The following is a 19,898-nucleotide window of genomic DNA, read 5'->3' as shown; positions in this document are numbered from 1 at the left end:
ACTCCTAAAAGCCCCCACTTTTTCTCCAGTATACTTTTTCCGTGCTTTCCTCCACCCAAGTTCGAGGAGCGCTCACTCGCTCGGCCACTCGGCGAACTCGATCAGCTGTATCTGGGAAATGAGAAAAAAAAAAAAAGACCTGCGTCCTGGAAGAGCGAGTGTGAGCCAGGCGCCGCTTTGCATAGTGCCCGCAGATGGCTCGCTGCGGCCCCGGCATGGCGATCCAGGCGCCCCGAAGCAGTGGCAGGGCGGGGGTGGGGTGGGGGCCGGGGATGGAGGCCGGGGAGGGGAAGCGCAGGGCCCCTCTCCCCTCCTCTCTTCCCAGCCCCTCACCCCCACCCCTTTTATATATATATTTTTTTTCCTCCCAAGTTCTCTTGCCTCGCTATCCCCCCTTGAATCCGAAGGCGCCTCGCGATTGGGTGCTGGGGCCGGGTACGTCAGTCAGACTGTGACGTGCAGTCTTCCTGTTTCCTTCAGCTGTGTCTTAAAGTAAATCTTGTTGTGGAGCGGAGCCCTCAGCTGAGGGAGCGCTCTGAAATAATACACCATTGCAGCCGGGGAAAGCAGAGCGGCGCAAAAGAGCTCTCGCCGGGTCCGCCTGCTCCCTCTCTGCTTCGCTCCTCTTCTCTTTTTCCCTCTTCTCTCTCTTCTTTTTCTGCTTTCTTCTCTCTTCTTCTCCTCTCCTGCTTTCTCCTCTTCCCTTTTCTCCTCTCATTTTCTTTTTTCTCCGCTTCTTTCCACTCCTCTCCCCCTCTCGCCCCTTCTCTCCAGCTCTCCTCTCCCCTCCCCGCCCTCCCTCTCTCTCTCTCTCCCCTCTCCCTCTCCCACTCGCCCGCTCGCTCGCTCTCGCACAGACTCACCGTCCCTTGTCCAATTATCATATTCATCACCCGCAAGATATCACCGTGTGTGCGCGCGCGTGTTTTCCTCTCTCAGCCGGCAAAAGAGAGAGAGAGAGAGAGAGAGAGAGAGAGAGAGAGAGAGAGAGAGAGAGAGAGAGAGAGAGAGACTCAGTTCCACTGCTCTCTGCACCGCGTAAGTATCTTCTCTCCCTCGTGAGTCCCCTCCCCTTTTCCAGAATCACTTGCACTGGCTTGTTCTTGAATGAGAAGGAGAGAAAAGAGCCTCCCATTACTCATACCCGTGTAAACATTTTTTTTTTCCAGGAGAATGTGGTGTTATTTAAATGAATCATAATAAAATAGCCTCTAAACAGTTTCTAAGCAGGAGCCTCAGTGGAACTCAGCGCCCCTCTCCTCCCAGTTCCTAAGAGTAAGTGATCCGCTTGGCTTTTATTTCTTTCTCTTTCCTGCTGGTGGCTGGGGGGTGGTGGTGGTGGTGGCGATGGGGGAGGCTGATGTGGCTGGACTTGTCGCTGATCTTGTCACCTTTTGTGTACTGTTTCTGGGGTGCGAGGAGGCGTTGGCTTCCTTTCCTTCTTTCTCTTGGCCTCTATTCTCGGGAAAGAGGACCGCGCGAGGGGGACCGGGTCGCTTTTTGTTCGTCTGGATCTCCGCTTTTCCGCCAAGCCTCATCTTTCCCATCTCCCGGGGTTTAAAACTCCGGGGCTAGTCCCCACGTCCTCTCCCTTTGTCTTGTTTATTATAGCTGCCTTTCTTCCCGGCTCTTGCAATTTGCTTGTCATTTGCATACCTTTCACTTCTCCTTTTTAACCCCAGCAGAGGGCCGGGAGTGGGGAGGAGGAGAAAGGGAGGAGGGGGGCGCTCTGTTACTTTCCTCTCAAAACGCTGTCGACGCTGAAATGTTGAAATCGGGGTTGGAGCGGTGGAGTGATGGGTCCGGGGAAACCCGAGCGGCGCCCCTCTCCTGAGCCCAGAGCTGGGGCAAGTTGAGTAGGGTAAGGCGGCACCTGGAGCCCTCCGGGGTCGTGTGGTGGAGGGAGTGGGGCCTGAACGCCGCGGAGATCGGATTGTGGCCGGGGTGGGCTTAGGGGTGTTCTTGGGCAGCGGATGTCCGAGGCGAAGAATCTCACAGCCATCGCTGGCATTCTGTGGTGTTGGGCCGCTTCCGTCTGGTCTTGTCTGGGTGGTACCTACTGTTTTTTCCCCAGTTCGGAGGACTTATGGAGGGAGGAGAGGAGAGGTGCGAGTAATTGTTGCTGGGAAGAATAGTGAGGAGGGCGGGAAGAAGGGGGAAGAGCTGCCGTCTTGCCCGAGCAGACTAGAGGGGTCAGGGAGGGGGGCAAGTTTTTTGGGGGGGGCGGGAGATATCATCCAAAGTCCAGTTTAGCAAGTTGTTGGCTCTTCTAGTGTGACATCCAGTTAGTCCTCCTGCTAACACTGAGCGTTGGTGGAGGGAGCGATGGGGGTGGGAGTAAGGGGGGAGTAGCTTTCCACACTCACTGGTCTCCCGCCCCTTCCCAGCTTCTTCGGAAGTGGAGAGTCCTCCAGGCAGAGAGCAGAAACAGAAGGAGGGGTTGGGCGATAGTCTTAAATAGCCCAAGGAGGCAGGTTGCAGTGTGAAACTGCTGTTCTTGGCAACCCAGAGCCCTACTCCGCCTGGGGGAAGGCTGGGAACTCACCTGCTTGTTTTTATTTTTCCAAGAAGGTCTGTGTTGTCTCCTTAAGCTTATAAAAACAGAGTACAAGGTGGCCTCCTCTCAAAGTCAAGGCTAGAAGAGTCTCTCTTTTTTTTTTCTTTTCTTTCCCCTACCCCCTCCCTCTCTCCCCCACACTCATGCCCTCCCTTACCAAAATAATAATAATAATATCCCCCACCCCCACCCCCCCACACACATACATTTTCTTTCCTAAACTAGGTAGGCAGAAGTCTATTAGCAGAGTGCGCATGGGCAGGGCCTGACAGGTGTGTTGTGTCAAGAAAGACAGGTGCAAATTTCCTCTGTGTCTGTGTGTCTGTGTGTTCCAGACCACAAGGCTTGCTTGAGGGTTGTAGAGGTTTATGAATTTATGGTCGTCCTGGTTAATAGGATTGTCTGGGCTAATGGGAATTGGGCTGTTGTTGTGTTTTTAGCCCTGACTTGTGAGTTCTTTGGGAAGGGATGGGGGCAAGTCTGTATGTATTTGTTTATTTTTCTTAAGGACGTTGGCAGGCTGCTGCTGAGGCCATGTTTCAGGCTTCTGTCTGCCAGTGGCCAAAAGCACCCCCACTTCAGGCAGCAGGTGGAGAGAGATTGACTTTCCCTTTGCTTCCCTCCAGTTTATGCCTGTCTCCCAGGTCTGTGCTTGGCAGAGAGAGAGAGAGAGAGAGAAGTCCTTTGTGTGTGTGTGTGTGTGTGTGTGTGTGTGTGTGTGTGTTGGACAGAGATGGGTGTGTGTAACTGCCAAAAATACCAACGCCAGTTTGAAAGTGTTACTGGTGTTAAAGCTTATCTTTTTAGCATGCTTTCTCCCTGTCCAGAAAGAATAGGTATGTGAATAAACTTTTAAGTCATATGTTAAATACTGTCATAAAGTAGAATTCACTTGTCATTGTACCAGATATGTGCCAGATGTCCTAGATATGACTTTGATGGAGAAGAAAAATCTCAAGTACATGAGAGGTAACTGTGTTTTTCTATTTGATGCAAGATTCAGGCGGCCAGTTCTATGAAGAGTTGCTTGCAAGAACTTCTGAGTATTTTCAAAATGAAATAGACTGTGTGTGGTGAGGAAGAAAAAGGAGAGTGTTCTAGTTAACCTACTCATGGATATGTTTATATAATGGTAAATAGATTAATTTAAGGACCGAAGATTGATGTGTGAAGGAGGATTTGGGGAATTCAATGTGAGGACTCTGTGGATTCTTAAAATTTGACCTTTTAAATTTTTGCGTTAAACAGGCTCCTTCTTTAAATTAAGTTGCATAGAAATAGGTTAGATGATAAATGGTTTTTCTTGGCTTGTTGTGTTGTTTGGGTGATTAACATTGTTTCCATGAAAATAAGATAGTATGTGTCATTTATTCTTTAAACTTAAGCATCAAAGCCACCCCCTCCATACTTTCCTTGGATGCTTTTGAAGTTCTTTTGTAATTAAAATGTCATCTATGGCTATGTTCATTTACTTCATTTTTAATAGGGATTATCTGTGCTTGGCACTTATTGATATTTTATGTGTCCATTATGCAGAATTCTATTTAGTTTAATCACTACTTTGTGGTGGGGGGAAAGTCATGCATACATAACATGCATCTTTGTTCTCACTTTATTTCCTAAGCATCACTCTTCTATAAACAGCACATACAATCTTAAAACCCAAGCTAGCTTAATTCATAAGTTGCCAGACTTATTCTTTAGTTGTTCAAATTCAAAAGGCCTTTTTTTTCATCAATTTCCTATATCATTTCAGGAATTAGCTCAAATTTTCAATGTTAATATGAAACTTTTTACATTTAGGACAAAAAGGAAATTGTAAAATGTTATTGATATTATAGTATGAAAGTGGATTCTGAATGATGTGTTAATATAGTATTCTAATTGTTTGTATAAATTGGAAGGGATATATAAGAAAATTTTCTCAAGCCTTTTTTCCTAATGTATCTAAAGCCTCAAAGCTTAGATGTTTAGAGTATCCCAAATTTCTGCAAAAAGGAAAAACTAAAAGTGTATTTTCTTAAGATTATTTTTCATACTCTTTTATTTACCCAACGTGGTGAATTATTACTTTTTAAATAAGTAGAGATTTATAATTTGGGCACGTCTCAGAAAGTGTTCTGTGTTCATTTTGCAGGTGAAAAATGTATAGAATTTTTAATAGAATCATAAATGAAATGATTACGATTTGAGAACTCTATCATGATAGGAAAATTTAAACCCTTTCAATACAATCTTAGTTAATGGAAGTATTAACTTATGCCAACTGGGTTCTTCAAAATAAAAATCAAAGGTTTTCTTACCTGACAATAAGAAATGTATCTAAAGGAAAAGTTGTTAAATAGCAGATATGAACTCTTGAATACAAAGAAGGGAGCAGCTTAGTGATATGGGGTGGGGGAAGTACCTAAATCAAATCATCTGATTATTTTCCCCCTTGAATTACTGATTTTCAGATTGATTAAAAAGAGTCTTTGTTAATGATATTCCACTTAACATTTCATAACCAGGTTAACCCAAGTAGATTGGAGATCCATTCAAAGATGACTTTCTAAAAGAACTAAAATGTAAGCAATTTTTCCAAATAATTTTATCAACAAAGACAGATAATCTAAATCCAAGCAGGAAGCCATGCCAACCTTATATTCTCCCTGTCTCATAAAAGATTTGTCTGAACTATCTGGATAATTACCATAATGAAACACTTCTTTGTCCAGAATCTGGACTCCAGATAGATGCAGTAAAAGTTGCATCCCCTTCCCCAAAATAGCTTCTTTATTAGAGTGGAGCACTGAGCTACTTTCTGCTTCATATTGCAATGTTCCTTTGAAATTCTTTACTGAAAATTCTTCTCTACTAACATTAAGTCAATCAGAATTCTTAGAACTCTCTCTTTTAAATAGAATGTCAGATAATTCCAATTTTAATGAAAAATCTTTTGGAATAGTTAAAATCTGTTCTTATCTGTTGTCTGTTCTTATCTCTTTCTGGGAAGAATCTGCTATGTTAAGATATCTGTTGCATGGTAGTTATTAAAGCATTTGTGTAGATTAGATGCCAACTGATGCAGCAAAATATTCAATAATTTAAAAATTCTATGTAGCTTTTCATATTAGTTAAAGAGGACTTTATAGGAATAGAGTATGTGTATTTGATCAATAATAATTTGGGTTCAAAGTCTACATCAGTATTTTTTTATTCTTGCTGATATTGATATTTACCAGTGCTGATCAAAAGGCTTCATATTGCCTAGTTAAATCAGAAATAACCTTTAAAAATTGTGAGAATCAATTATAATCATAGCTGAAACATTATGGCTTAGTACACATTTTGAGAAATTTAGGACTTTTTGAAAATCTTAATGGAGAAGACAACATTCATGATAAAGTCATTCCATAGCATCCTTTAAATTCTGAATTGGAAAACCATGGAAACACTTAGAAAAATGTTTTCAAGTGATTTAGTTTACATTATGGTCATTTGACAGAGCATTTTCTTATGTGGTGAACATATCAGTCAGTGTGTATGTGTGTGTGTGTGTGTGTGTGTGTGTGTGTGTCTTGTTTGTGAAACATGATGTTATTAAAGTACTGTCAGCCAGTTATTATTTATCTTGCCTATAGCCTCCATGGGTTATGGTCCCAATGTATACTATCACTCTATCTTTATTTCTAAGTTTAGGTCTAAATTTTATGGAGATATATATTTATTTGTTCCTATTAATATGATGTCTTTCTGGATTAAATCATTTTCTCTACTTTTTCTCATTTGTTTTGTTCTGTGTATTATGTCTCCGCTAGACATTTTACAATAAGACCCCCAAAGTGTTTAAATTTTATTAGCCCAAAATAGAAAGGAATCATGATTTAATTTTAAAATGTGAAGCAATTGAAAGATAATTTTTTTAAAAAATCAGTTTAGTTTGGTGATTTGAAGAGAGTTACAGGATTATCTTGTTCTTAGCAGACTGGATGAGCATGTTTAATTAACACTTATTCTCCACTGAAGATGAAAGTATCATGTCTCTCCACCTTAGAAAGAGCAGGGCCCTCCTCTTGGCTCTGTCTGGCATGAGGCAGGGATGCAGCTGTTGATACCTAGGCTGGATGAGAGGACGTGCAGATGATACAGGTAAATGGCAGTTTGGAAAAGGAGGATGCCTGGGGATGACCTTGTGCACATCAATGAAACTGGTCTATTCTTTCTGAGGCTCTGCATCAGAGGTGATCTTCTAGTAGTAAGATGGGCAGGAAAGTCCAGTTTGGGTGTTAAGGTGAACAGGGAGAGAAAATACTGCAGGAAGTTTGTTCAGTATTTGATTGGATATCCGTGTGCTTTGCAGGTGATATTAAAAAGAAAAGGATTTGCACACAGAAAGAAAAGAGGTAAAATTTTAAAATAATGACAGTGAGGTCTATTTCTGGAAAGCTGATATATGCACAAAAGAATTTTCTTTGTAACCCCCCACATTTCCAAGTGTTCCTGTGACTAATAATCCAGCCTTTTTCTTGTTCTTTCTCTTACCTGACAGCCCACACCTGATTTATCATGTCTAATATTTTAGTGAAATATTTGTCACTGTGTTTTTGTATTCCTGAAACCAATTTCATTATTAATGTGTGAGGAGTCTCAATTACTCTGAATTCAGTCTTCAGCCCAGTATTATAGTTATTGAGATGTCTTCATCCCAAGTTCAGAAAATTTTATCCTGAAGCATATAAAAAGTATTTCATCCTCAAGTGTATAAAAATATATAGAAAGAAACATCATCTTTCTTTCATGGTTACCCTAAAGCAGATTCTTTTTAAGAAGTTTATCTTCATGTACACCAAAAGCTTCATGATGAAATCTTTGTTGCATTAAAAAAAAAAAAGAATACATATTGTTACCATGTAAGCATTGAGCATTTTCTTGATTTTTGCAGGTTATTTCATGCTGAAATTATGCCTATTTGCATGGATAGTCATTCTTTAAAACTAGCCACAGATGCAGTCCTAGGGAGCACGTAGATGTTTTTACAGGTGAACCGAAAGAGATGGGAGCTGTTCCAAACACTCTGCACGCTGCCTTTGGCAATAGACCCTGTTATTGTGAAGATGTGCTCTGTTAAGCAAACGTGAAGTTCAATATCAGATAAATCCAGCATGAAAAAAATATTTTCATTTTCTTCAAAAATGCTAAGTGTAAACAAAAAGATGTGACATTTCGCATGTACACAAAATTTGGGGTTAGCATTGCTAGTTAATAAGTCTCACAATATGTCAAGTGCCTTTTATAAAATGCAAGCAAGGATGATCCCATTTTATATTGTGTCCCCAAGAAACAACGGAAGTTCATATACAAAGAACCTATTTCCCTTTCTCACAATTTGATTGATGTTATTTTCTTTCTTTCTATATCTTCAATCAGTCATTTTTTTTTTTTCTGTTTTAATTTTTTTTCCTTTCCTGTTACTTGGCATAGGAAATAAGATTCACAAATGGAGTATGTTAAACCATTTCTTTAGGTGTTTGAAGTACAATTTGGGCAGATTTTGACAGAAGAAAACTACTAAAGATGTACTTTGCCTAGTCCATAGTTCATTGTGCCACATATTGATTTTTCAAAAGTGACATTTTTCTTTTGCAGAACCCAACTTTCTAATAATTAAAGTTATTAAAAGGACATTGTGAAAATTTATAAATATTCTTGGTTATAGAAAGATATAGCCACAGATACCATCTTCACATATGATTTCACTAATAAAAATGCATAATATGCTAAATAAGCAGACTTGTAAAATGAGTATTTGTGCATTTCTTTCAATGCTAAATTAGCCATTTATGTTTGAAAGATGCTGATTGGGATGTTCTTCACATTTTACATATGACAAAAAATATTTTAAACTTCAGTAATAAAGGGTGTGTGTAAAATATTTGCATTTATTTTAGAGTCTTTTTCCTTCAGTAGCATTAAAACCACAATAGTTTTAATGCAGAAATGGAATTTTTCATCCCAATTTCACACAGTCTCAAAACCTAACCTTATTTCTTAAGTATAGACCACTTTCATCTTCTTTCATAATATGAATCTCAATGCCCAAAATTTAATCAATTGGTTGTCAGAGGCTGTGTTCTTATAATCTACTGTTTCTTCTGAAGATAAACAGTATCATTTTAGGCATTTGTGAAAGAGAATCATATTACTGGTGCTTAAGCAGTTTTTGCTTTTTTTTTTTTTTTAATCTTAATCCATCTTAAACCAGTGGAGCAGAAATATTTAAAAATGTTTCATTTCAAGCAGAGTGCATAATAAATTGCAATAATTGTAATGTGCCATAAATCCCAGAGCCTATGCATTTTGCATTTGATTCAGGATTGAGGTCAGGAAATTTGGAGAAATTTAAAGAAAATGATTCATCAGTCCTTTTGTTCTGTTGGCCAGGGTCCCGGGATTCTTGAGCTGTGCCCAGCTGACGAGCTTTTGAAGATGGCACAATAACCGTCCAGTGATGCCTGACCATGACAGCACAGCCCTCTTAAGCCGGCAAACCAAGAGGAGAAGAGTTGACATTGGAGTGAAAAGGACGGTAGGGACAGCATCTGCATTTTTTGCTAAGGCAAGAGCAACGTTTTTTAGTGCCATGAATCCCCAAGGTTCTGAGCAGGATGTTGAGTATTCAGTGGTGCAGCATGCAGATGGGGAAAAGTCAAATGTACTCCGCAAGCTGCTGAAGAGGGCGAACTCGTATGAAGATGCCATGATGCCTTTTCCAGGAGCAACCATAATTTCCCAGCTGTTGAAAAATAACATGAACAAAAATGGTGGCACCGAGCCCAGTTTCCAAGCCAGCGGTCTCTCTAGTACAGGCTCCGAAGTACATCAGGAGGATATATGCAGCAACTCTTCAAGAGACAGCCCCCCAGAGTGTCTTTCCCCTTTTGGCAGGCCTACTATGAGCCAGTTTGATATGGATCGCTTATGTGATGAGCACCTGAGAGCAAAGCGTGCCCGGGTTGAGAATATAATTCGGGGTATGAGCCATTCCCCCAGTGTGGCATTAAGGGGCAATGAAAATGAAAGAGAGATGGCCCCGCAGTCTGTGAGTCCCCGAGAAAGTTACAGAGAAAACAAACGCAAGCAAAAGCTGCCCCAGCAGCAGCAACAGAGTTTCCAGCAGCTGGTTTCAGCCCGAAAAGAACAGAAGCGAGAGGAGCGCCGACAGCTGAAACAGCAGCTGGAGGACATGCAGAAACAGCTGCGCCAGCTGCAGGAAAAGTTCTACCAAATCTATGACAGCACTGATTCTGAAAATGATGAAGATGGTAACCTGTCTGAAGACAGCATGCGCTCCGAGATCCTGGAGGCGCGGGCCCAGGACTCGGTCGGGAGGTCGGACAACGAGATGTGTGAGCTCGACCCAGGTCAGTTCATCGACCGGGCTCGAGCCCTGATCAGAGAGCAGGAGCTGGCTGAAAACAAGCCCAAGCGAGAAGGCAACAACAAAGAAAGAGACCACGGGCCAAACTCCTTACAACCAGAAGGCAAACATTTGGCGGAGACCTTGAAACAAGAACTGAACACTGCCATGTCACAAGTTGTGGACACTGTGGTCAAAGTATTTTCGGCCAAGCCTTCCCGCCAGGTTCCTCAGGTCTTCCCACCTCTCCAGATCCCCCAGGCCAGATTTGCAGTCAACGGGGAAAATCACAATTTCCACACTGCCAACCAGCGCCTGCAGTGCTTTGGCGACGTCATCATTCCGAACCCCCTGGACACCTTTGGCAACGTGCAGATGCCCAGTTCCACAGACCAGACAGAAGCACTGCCCCTGGTTGTCCGCAAAAACTCATCTGACCAGTCTGCCTCCGGCCCGGCCGCTGGCGGCCACCACCAGCCCCTGCACCAGTCACCTCTCTCTGCCACCGCAGGCTTCACCACCTCCACCTTCCGCCACCCCTTCCCCCTTCCCTTGATGGCCTACCCATTTCAGAGTCCATTAGGTGCTCCCTCTGGCTCCTTCTCTGGAAAAGACAGAGCCTCTCCTGAATCCTTAGACTTAACTAGGGATACGACGAGTCTGAGGACCAAGATGTCATCCCACCATCTGAGCCACCATCCTTGTTCACCAGCACACCCACCCAGCACCGCCGAAGGGCTCTCCTTGTCGCTCATAAAGTCTGAGTGTGGCGATCTGCAAGACATGTCCGAAATCTCACCTTATTCGGGAAGTGCAATATCCTTTTATTTCCCCCCCCCTCAAGAAACAAACAAAACAAAAAGCAAAAAAAAAAAAAAAAAAGTTTTTCTGAAAGGTTAGGTTTACACAATATAAAGAATAATGTAGATCAGCATCTACTCCAGAATGCAATCTTTCTTGTTCCTCAGTGTCATAGGCTTTTATCAGCATGATCACAGAAAAGCTTAACACTAAATTGTCATCTTTGCAACTTTCATCGGTTGTTAATTGCCTCCATGGGATGGTTTCTCGTGTGCTTTTTCAGTAGTGTATTTTATGCTGTTCTTCCTGTATACCTTCTTCTTCTTCTTCTTTTTTTCCTAAGTGTAGATTCAGAAATGGAAAAAAAAAATTCTCTTTGTAAATATTGAATTCTCTTAGATATTTTATATATAAAGATGGTAAATTTTATTATGGAGTAAGGAGTAAAGTCAGTTTTCAGACCCATAAGATTCCGCAAAGAAGAATTCTCACTTTAACCCATCTGCAAGGCTCCTGGTCCACTTAAGGAAGGCCCGATTAAATCTTATGGAGATCGCTTTATTGGTGGGAGGCTGCTGTCCTGTGGTGGGAAAAAGATGGATGTGGCAAGGGGGGAGTTAGATTCTTTAATCTTTAAGTGAGACTCTTTTTTATATAGGAAATATACAGGTACTGATTTATTCAGACAGCATCAGTCTCTCCGTTCACCCAAGGTCTGTTCTTTGGGTCTGGTGCAGCTGCCTCTATGCATGATTAACCTCTGCTCAACCATACACAGAAATCTTTTGTCCTAACATACACAAAGCAAATTATTTTGGAAAGCAAGAGAGCACAATTAAATATAAAACTCAGCTGTATTCGACTTAAAAATGACTCCTTTTATGACTTCTTTAAATTTTGAACTTGGCTTTTATAAAGAGGTACCATGTATATATATTTTAGTAGACCTATCCTAACTCCAGCTATTTTTAACTGATGACATCCCCCCCCTGTAAATTGCTCCTTTCAGTAATTTTTTTAAAAAATCTTGTAGTTGTTAATCTTTTGGGGTAGTAGAATAATAAGCATTTGGGGACAGGTGGAAGCATGTTTCTTGTTTAATAAGTTACCAGATGGATATAAAATTTAGCAATTAACTTAGCTGCTACAAAACTGAGGATTTTGAGCAATCGTCTTGATGACTAGAGATTGACATTTTATTATCTAAGCTCATTCCAGAGGCTGCCATATACAGCTATGATAGAAATACGTTTTCTTTGGTCATCCTCCAGCCAACTCTCAGGATAGGGGTGAAGTTTTTGGTAAGGTGAATTGGAGCCACAAGTTTGAGATGCTTTGGACAGGTAAACATGGAGTCTCCCCCGTACAAGGAAGAGGAGAAGAACATTGTGAGAGGGTCGTGGAGGTCTTAGATTTGAGTCTTGACTTGGGTACTGATTTAACTTCAGTATCTCAAAAAGCTCAAATTCCACCTGCCAGTCAAGAAGCACCATGATTTTTATGTTATAAGCAGGCAATGAAGTTTTGTTCATATGGTTGGAATATAGCTGTTGGTGATGCAAAAGGGTGAAGTAAGGAAACACAATGTCTTGAATGGTTTTTCACCCTTCCCAAGAAGAGGATCTTTTGAAGTGCCTACCAGGATGACGTGTAGGGCTGGACCCTATGGTACTTCAAGAGAGCCCTAAACTTGTGAAACAAGGAGTGTAGTAGTGAGTTGTTTCTTTCTCTCCCTACCCCCACAAGTGTAAAGGATTAAGGTACGTGCATGCCCATTTTGATGAATATCTGAAGCCAGTTTTCAAAGTCCTGTAAGTCTATACTAATATAAACTCTTGCTTGTGATGCCAGTTTATAGTTTTTAGAGCTTAGCCTTCTTGTTATAACCAGATAATTATAATTTGCCAGTGCTTTTTATTTCTCTAAGTTAGTTTGGTATTCTAGGGGGAAAAAAAAAAGATCTTTTAGATTGCTTTAAGTGTCAGCTATGTTCATTGTCTCACCCTCTCTAAATCCCCTGAGGAATTTTGAGGATTTGAATGGAAAGAAGTTTCTTCGATTTCTCTACATACCAAAGGCTGTAAAGAAAATATAGTTGCTTTTGCTACATAGGAATAACTTTTCCCATTTCTACCAATATAAGATTTTTATTAAACAGTGATGGGGAGAAGTACCCATGATCACATGGAATGTAGCTGCTTAAGCCTGGAGTTGTTCTCTTGTATCATTATGGCTGAAAGCTTTGGGCCTCTTGTTGCAATTAATGGTTACATTTTCCATGTTTGGGCCTACTAACCTCTGCTTTTCTCCTTCTCTATTACATTGTACACCTAACTAGTCAGCTTATTAGTAGATTTTTTTTTTTCCTCAGGAAGAAGAGGATAGACAAACCATCTTTTCTGGTCCCCACAGTTCTGGAACAACTGAGAATCTATTTATTGACAGATTGGATTCACTTTGCTCCTGTCTCTATCACTGTATGTCAATGAGTTCTATCCTTGATTTACCTTTTACCTGATTATAGACAAAATTGTACTTTTCTCTGAACTCCTTTTTCTATTTGATTATAGACAAAATTTTCAAGCTTAGTTTGAAGAAATCTCGGAATCATAACAAGTGGTGTTTAACTTTAGTTTTAGGAATACAGAGCCATGTTTGAATCCCTTTTACAATTATTTTGAGCAAAGATCAATAGAAATAACCAGAAGTAGAATGAAATGGTACCACCATGATTATCATTCTTGTGTTTTTATTTTTGGCTCATGGTTTTCCAAATTGTTTTAAATAATTTAAGTCTTAAGGAATGATTCTTTTCTACTCCAAAGGGCATCATCTGTTTTTTGGTTTTTTTAACAAAGTAGCCAAGATAAAAACTATTAAGAACATCAGCTTATCAGCTGAATCCATCCTAAGTTGAACACATTAAATATATATGTTCTAAATAATAGAGCACTCCACCTCATCACCTGTGGTAGGAAGGAAATCATGAATGTGTGCATGTTAAACTGAAAGTCAATGCACCTGGTCAAAGAGCTCATGTCTTGGATATAAAAAATGTGTTCAGTATCTTTGCAAATGAATCTATTTAATCAAATATTAAGTTTTATTCAAATTCCCAAAGAAACAACCAGCCAATTGCTTTTCTTCACGATGTTCCTTGTCATTCATCCTCTTTGCATCTCAAGAAAAATAGCCTTGTTTAGGCCTCAAACATTTGCATGCACCCAATTAAAGCACAAGAGTAGTATTATAAGCCATTAAGATGTGCAGGTGAAGAAATTGAGCTTGATCTCTGGGGCAGTCAGCTTCCCCCTATTTGACTTTTAGAAAGAATATTAAAACTACTTGAAATTTAGAAGAAAAAAAAATGTTTAAATGGTAAGAAATTAAAATTCAACCTGAAACATGAATTAAAAATGAATTTCTAAAATATGAAACAAATCCACAGAAGCTGATTTTTTACATTTTTAGACATTTCCTGGATCCATAATGATTCTCTAAGTGATAGTGATACACACAGATTAAGTAAGGATTGAAAAAGTGTGGGTCCTAGTCTCCCCAATGTCCAGAAAAAAAAAATTATAATTTAAATTTTTGTCTTCCAAGAGATCAGTGTAAACTACACATCCCTCTGGTTCCATTGAACTTCTTAGTAGAGTAACAACTTGCTCTGTTACTGTCATTAAATGAGGGAATTTAGCATTTTCCTCCCCATCACAGGTTCCTACAGGAAGCCTCTTAGAAACAGCAGATCAGACAATAAGGAGGAAACCAAAATTCTTTAGGTTTCCAAGCATTTGAGAAAATATAAGTAATCCCAGTCCATTTCCTTGGAATTGCAACATATAACATTGTCCCGCAATCCAGAGTTCAGTTTGGTAAAAGAGAATTTTCTTCCTCCAGCCTTCACCACCTATTATTTTTCTGTTTGCCTCTTTCCTGCCTCCTGCTCCTCCCGCTGGGGCTGTTTAGGTAAGGTTGTATTGTGCTTGGTAAACAGACAACACTTAGCTTCTCAGGTTGTTTGGACACCACTTTAGGTTCAGCTGCTGTACCCTGCTTCTCTGATCTTTTATATTCCCGAGCAGATGTCTTTCATTAATTTATGGATTTATCATCTTTTCTTTTTTTTTTTTTCCTTTTTTCTTCTTTTTTTTCTTTTTTACACCTGGCAGCTGTCTCAAGTTTCAGCAGTTATTGTCTATTTTGCATTACACATAGAATTGAATGTCATCTGTCTTCACAAAGCTATGGCTAAGAGAATTGAGGCAAAGCCACATGAGCTGCCGGGACAGATCTTGCTTGCGTTCCATCCCCCCCCACCCCCCACCCCCCCTCCCTTTACCTCCTTAATATTTATTTGTGCTCATTTTCTTTCCTGGCCTTGAATGGAGCTTAGCTCGTGTTCAGTACAGCTGTATGTTTACTGAATCTATTCCATCATGAGTCATTGTGCGTGTGTAAGTATCCAGGAAACAGCTAGTGCTTTCTTGGAAGAACAGTTGCTTTTCAGCACACGCACTTAAAAGGGAAATTAACCAATTGGTCAGTTCAGATTTATTTTGAGGAGAAAGAAAGGATTATCTAACTGTTGGCTTTTAAATGTTTCATTAGCTATTTTTAATAGTTTATTAGAAACATATATTTTATGGGAATTTTATCTTAATTGCACAATGAGCAAGAGATAGAGATTTATTCTGTGTTCCATTTCAACTGATCGATTCCAAACAAGACCAACAGGAAACATTTTGAAGCAAAAAACATTTTGAACTTCAGAAATCCAAATTCGAGATTTTGTGTGTGTGTGTGAAATTAAAAACTCAATTCTGATCAAAATATGATGAAGATTTTATTTATTTTTTAAATAAAAACTGCAATATCGTAGCAAAATTGGAATGAAAGGAAAGCTTCAGGAAGTTTCGATAGCTCTCTTCCTGTCTGAGGAATAAAGCAAAACAGTTGAATTTCGTGTGAGACCAGATTTTGAAAGATGTGGGACTCATAAGTAATTAAACATATGAGCTGGTTTTCATGTAGCCGTCTGAAAGAAGAGATTGGAACCCAGATCTGAGAATATTGTCAAACTTGGGGCTTCCCTAAAACTCTTATCATGAGGCAATAGGAGACAGCTTGCAGCTATTATTTCACTTATCCATTTGGACAGATGGTCCTGAAGTGTCCTGGGCTCCTTTAGTCTTCTCTATCAGTCTAATGGAGGTTACTGGAGGGCCTTTCAGCTCTTTCCTTGGCACAAGAAGTATGTCAGTCATAAATTATCGTCTTTGTAATCATTAAGGACCTCAAACAAAAACACAAGTTCAGTTAAGCTGCTTTGGCTTACAGACATAAAATCAAATTTTCTTTTCTTCAGTGTTTATTTTCAGTTACAACACACACACACACACACACACACATGCACGCACAAAACCACAATGCTTAACTTTTCTATTTGCCAACCAAGGTGATCTTTTTTTTTTCTTTTTTTTTAATGGCATGGGGTATAAAAGGGAATGTTAATTGAACAAATTCTCAGCCGAATATTTGGTTAAATACTCTGCTATAAGTAGTCAAGAGCTTATCAATATTAATTCGATCATGATTCTCTAGTACTTCTCTGGTTCCCCTCCATTCTTACGATTAGTCATGCTGTACTTGATGGAGGTCATTGGGAAACCTTTATCTTCTGTGAGTGGCTGTGTTTATTTGCCTTTTCTTCATAAGATGTGAAATTCTGTTGGGTAATCAAGGGTGTGTGTGTGTCTCTCTGTGTGTGTGTGTGTGTGTGTGTGTGTGTGTGTGTGTGTGTGGTGTGCATGAACCTGTACACATTTTCTTTTTCTTTTTTTCCTTATTTTTCCCAGACTCTCCTTTAAGAGAAAAAAATCCTTAGAGAAGCTTCTAGGAAAGACCCTTAATTGACCTTGTGGGGGACCACATTGATTTTCTCCACGTGCATCTTCATTTCTGATAAATTATAAAGCCATTAATTTGCTGAGGAAATGGCAGGGCCAGGCTGCGGCACAGATGTGACCAGAGCCATCCCAGCTCAGAGTCTGCTGAGGAGTGCCAAGAATCCGGGCGAGAATCAGGAAGCCTAGATTGTTATGGTTAGCCTCACATTCTCTTGGGAACTGTTTTAGTTGCTGCTGTTTACAGATCTAAAAGGTAATGATGTTTCCAGATAAATAGGCCTTCTTATTTGGGGTAAGTGGCCATTTATTGATCTACTAACCCACATTTATTGATTTGTTAGCCCCAACTACTGTGTCACTCTCAAAGGAGTTAACTATAAATCCAGGACAAGCAAATCGTATTTGGTTTTGGACCGTTGCTTTAACAAAAAGGACACCCCCCACCCTGTTCTCCCTGTGCCAGAACTACCCCTACCAAGTTAGAATCATTATTTTAAAGGAAACAATTCAAAGGAGATAAAAGTATGATAGGAAGAAATCAAGTCACGAAGCCCCATTAGATTAGCACTAAGAGGTAAAATGTGAAGCTTGTGTAACAGTGTTCAAAATAGTGTGTTTTCTATGTTCATGTATGTCAGTATAATAATTTGATGTAAACCACAGGGTGTGGAGAGTCAAACAAACAGAACTGTAATTGTGCTGAAGGAAAAATCTCTTATGATGAGAGTTGTGCAGTAACACATTGGGTGCATCTATCTCCTTAGCAACAAGTGAACGTATGGATAGCATACGGGACCTAGAGCAGGGGACAGATTTGGCCACCCTTGTCACAAAGTAGCCAAGAATCTGCAGCTAATTGTTCATCCTCACCTGTACCTTTGGCAATTTCTGACTGGTGATAGATTCCTTAGCCAGTGCCATGGGCTGTGTGGTGGGCCTCCATTCTGGGGGTGACTGTGTGCATGGTGGGGGGCAGGAGTGACAAATCCTTGTTGTTTATGGAATTTTCTGCCTTAACCAATTGCATCCTACATGCAGGAAGGATTGTCACCCAATCACTTGAAAAAAGCAAAGCTCATGTTCTTTTATACCCGTTACCCCAGCTCCAATATGCTGAAGACCTACTTCTCCGATGTAAAGGTAGGGGTATTTTTTTATTATTAGTTTTTCTTTTTCTTTTCTAATTTTCTATGCATGTGGTAGTGATTGAACTCTCAGAAGTTAATGGAGATGAATATGGGATCAGCTTATTAATACACCTGTGTCTTAATGGATTGGATGCACTTGTCCTTTTGTCTAAAGGTGTGCTGAGCAGAGATGCCACTTGTGTATTCAGACTGAAGGACTGGTATTCCCAAGTTACGTGGGTTTGCAGCGTAGTCCGGGAAACTTTAGCCTCTGTCTTTGTATGTTTTAGTAGCTTCTGGAAGAAATTTCCACTTGTAATGGATGGTTGTGCTTTAGAGAATGTTTCCCCCCTCCCCTCTGCAACAGTAAACTGTTTCTGTTTTTGTTTCTGTTGGTTCCCCCATATTTGTGCCTATGAAAGCAAACTCTAGCACCTCTTTTCCCCCCCCTGTCGAAAAGGAGCGTGCATTGAAATTCTCTATGCAGTAGCTGCTTAAAAACAAAAGTGATGATTGTCTCTTATTTACAACTTAATTTGTTGTTGATGTAGAGTACACTGAGCATAAGGAGAATGAATAAAGTGACAGATTCAGGACACATTATTCAAATGAGGATATGAAAGCTGTCGGCCTACAGCTGCAGCCTCCCTCATTCTACAGAATATGGGGACCTCCTGGTTCTCTCTCTGTGTATGTGTCTGTGTGTGTGTGTCTGTGTGTGTGTGTGTGTGTTTTGTGTGGGCTTTAAGTAATTGTTTGCATCAACTTGATGTTGTGTTAATCATCTGTAACTTTTTAAAACATAGATTGGGTTTTGATGATGATAATGGCACACATGGTATCATTATCCAAGGAACTTGATAAACATTACATTAGCTGAGATTAGTTTATTAGGGTTGGGTGTTTTTTTTCCCCCACCCCTCCACTGCCCACCCCCATATGTACAAGTTCTTATTTCTGCCACTGAGAACTCAGAAGCTGCCAAAACATGCTCGCTCCTCTCCGACTTCCCTCCGCATAGCTTGTTTTGTACTCCAGGCTCGAGTTGCTTCCTTGGCCCCATTTTGCAGGCCAACTCATTTCAGTTTCCTTCATTGATGTTTGATTTGGCCTTATGAGAAAAGTTCTGTTTTCACTCCTGTTTGCTTTTGAATTGTGTGTCAACTTGAGCCTTTTATCTCTCCCCTTCCCTGGCTGTACTCCTTAAGTGGAAGGCATGTTTTCTCCTCATTCAGTGCCAACCGGCTGGGAAGGACGGGGAAGGCAGAAAAAGTCTGGAACAGAAAGGGGCTGCCTAAGAACAGGCTGAGTAACACAGGAGACCAAGAAAAGGATCTGGGTTTGGGCAAGGGTGGATGGAGGTGGGGTATCCAGAATAGACTTGTAGAAGGGAATTGGCCAGCAGGTTGAGGACTGGCTGGCTTCTAGAACTTGGTAGAACCTGGCAAAGTTTATCTTCTAGGGAATCCTCCCAGAATCTTGCTTTGATGAGGGGAAGATAGAAAAGAGGCAAAAAAGGATTATGACATGAGCACACACATGTGTTCACATTGTGTGTCCATGTCACCTCCTTCACTCCTCCCCTTAGTGCAAAGATCTGCAGGGTATGACATAATTACGGTAATACTTTATATTATTTATATAGCATTTTTCACCTAGAAAGAGGTCAAAGAATCTTACCAACTGAAGACATAAGCAGCACTCACCCACCATTCAAATGCAGCCATTTGGAGGGCTGGACAGCAGTAGCCCTTCTGAGCCATCAACAGTACCCAACTGTAGACATGAACATTAGGTACACTCATGTTTTTGTGTGTGCACACATGTGGTGGGGAAAGCATAAGGCAGAGAAGATTATTGATCTGTGGTTTTATAAATGCCATGCAATAGAAACCAACAAGAAACCATTCCCATTTCTTTAGAATACATCTAGCGATGCAGCGTCACACATAACTACCAAACTCTGTATAAATAACAATAAAAAACCTGCATGCATATGTTATTTTAAAAAGTGGCAATATTCAGATTATAAATTCTCTCCATACATAGCTTAACCATACTGGGAGAGAAAACTATCAAAGTGTATGGGAATCTGGTTAAAA

General features: G+C 40.5%; 1 protein-coding gene across 1 annotated transcript in view; it reads left to right on the top strand.

The window, feature by feature from the left end:
- The first annotated feature begins 960 nt into the window (after positions 1-960).
- Prox1 (prospero homeobox 1) overlaps positions 961-19,898 on the top strand; it is a 53,464-nt gene continuing 34,526 nt past the window's right edge. Inside the window, exons 1-4 of the mRNA XM_026379924.2 lie at positions 961-1,038; positions 1,170-1,275; positions 8,981-10,772; positions 17,702-17,809. Of these exons, the coding sequence (XP_026235709.1) occupies positions 9,048-10,772; positions 17,702-17,809 (1,833 nt within the window). The 5' untranslated portion in view covers positions 961-1,038; positions 1,170-1,275; positions 8,981-9,047. The remainder of the gene's footprint in view (positions 1,039-1,169; positions 1,276-8,980; positions 10,773-17,701; positions 17,810-19,898) is intronic.

The sequence above is a fragment of the Urocitellus parryii genome, chromosome 9 (assembly GCF_045843805.1).
Source record: "Urocitellus parryii isolate mUroPar1 chromosome 9, mUroPar1.hap1, whole genome shotgun sequence".
NCBI lineage: Eukaryota > Metazoa > Chordata > Mammalia > Rodentia > Sciuridae > Urocitellus > Urocitellus parryii.
This window is presented reverse-complemented; position numbering and strand designations above follow the sequence as displayed.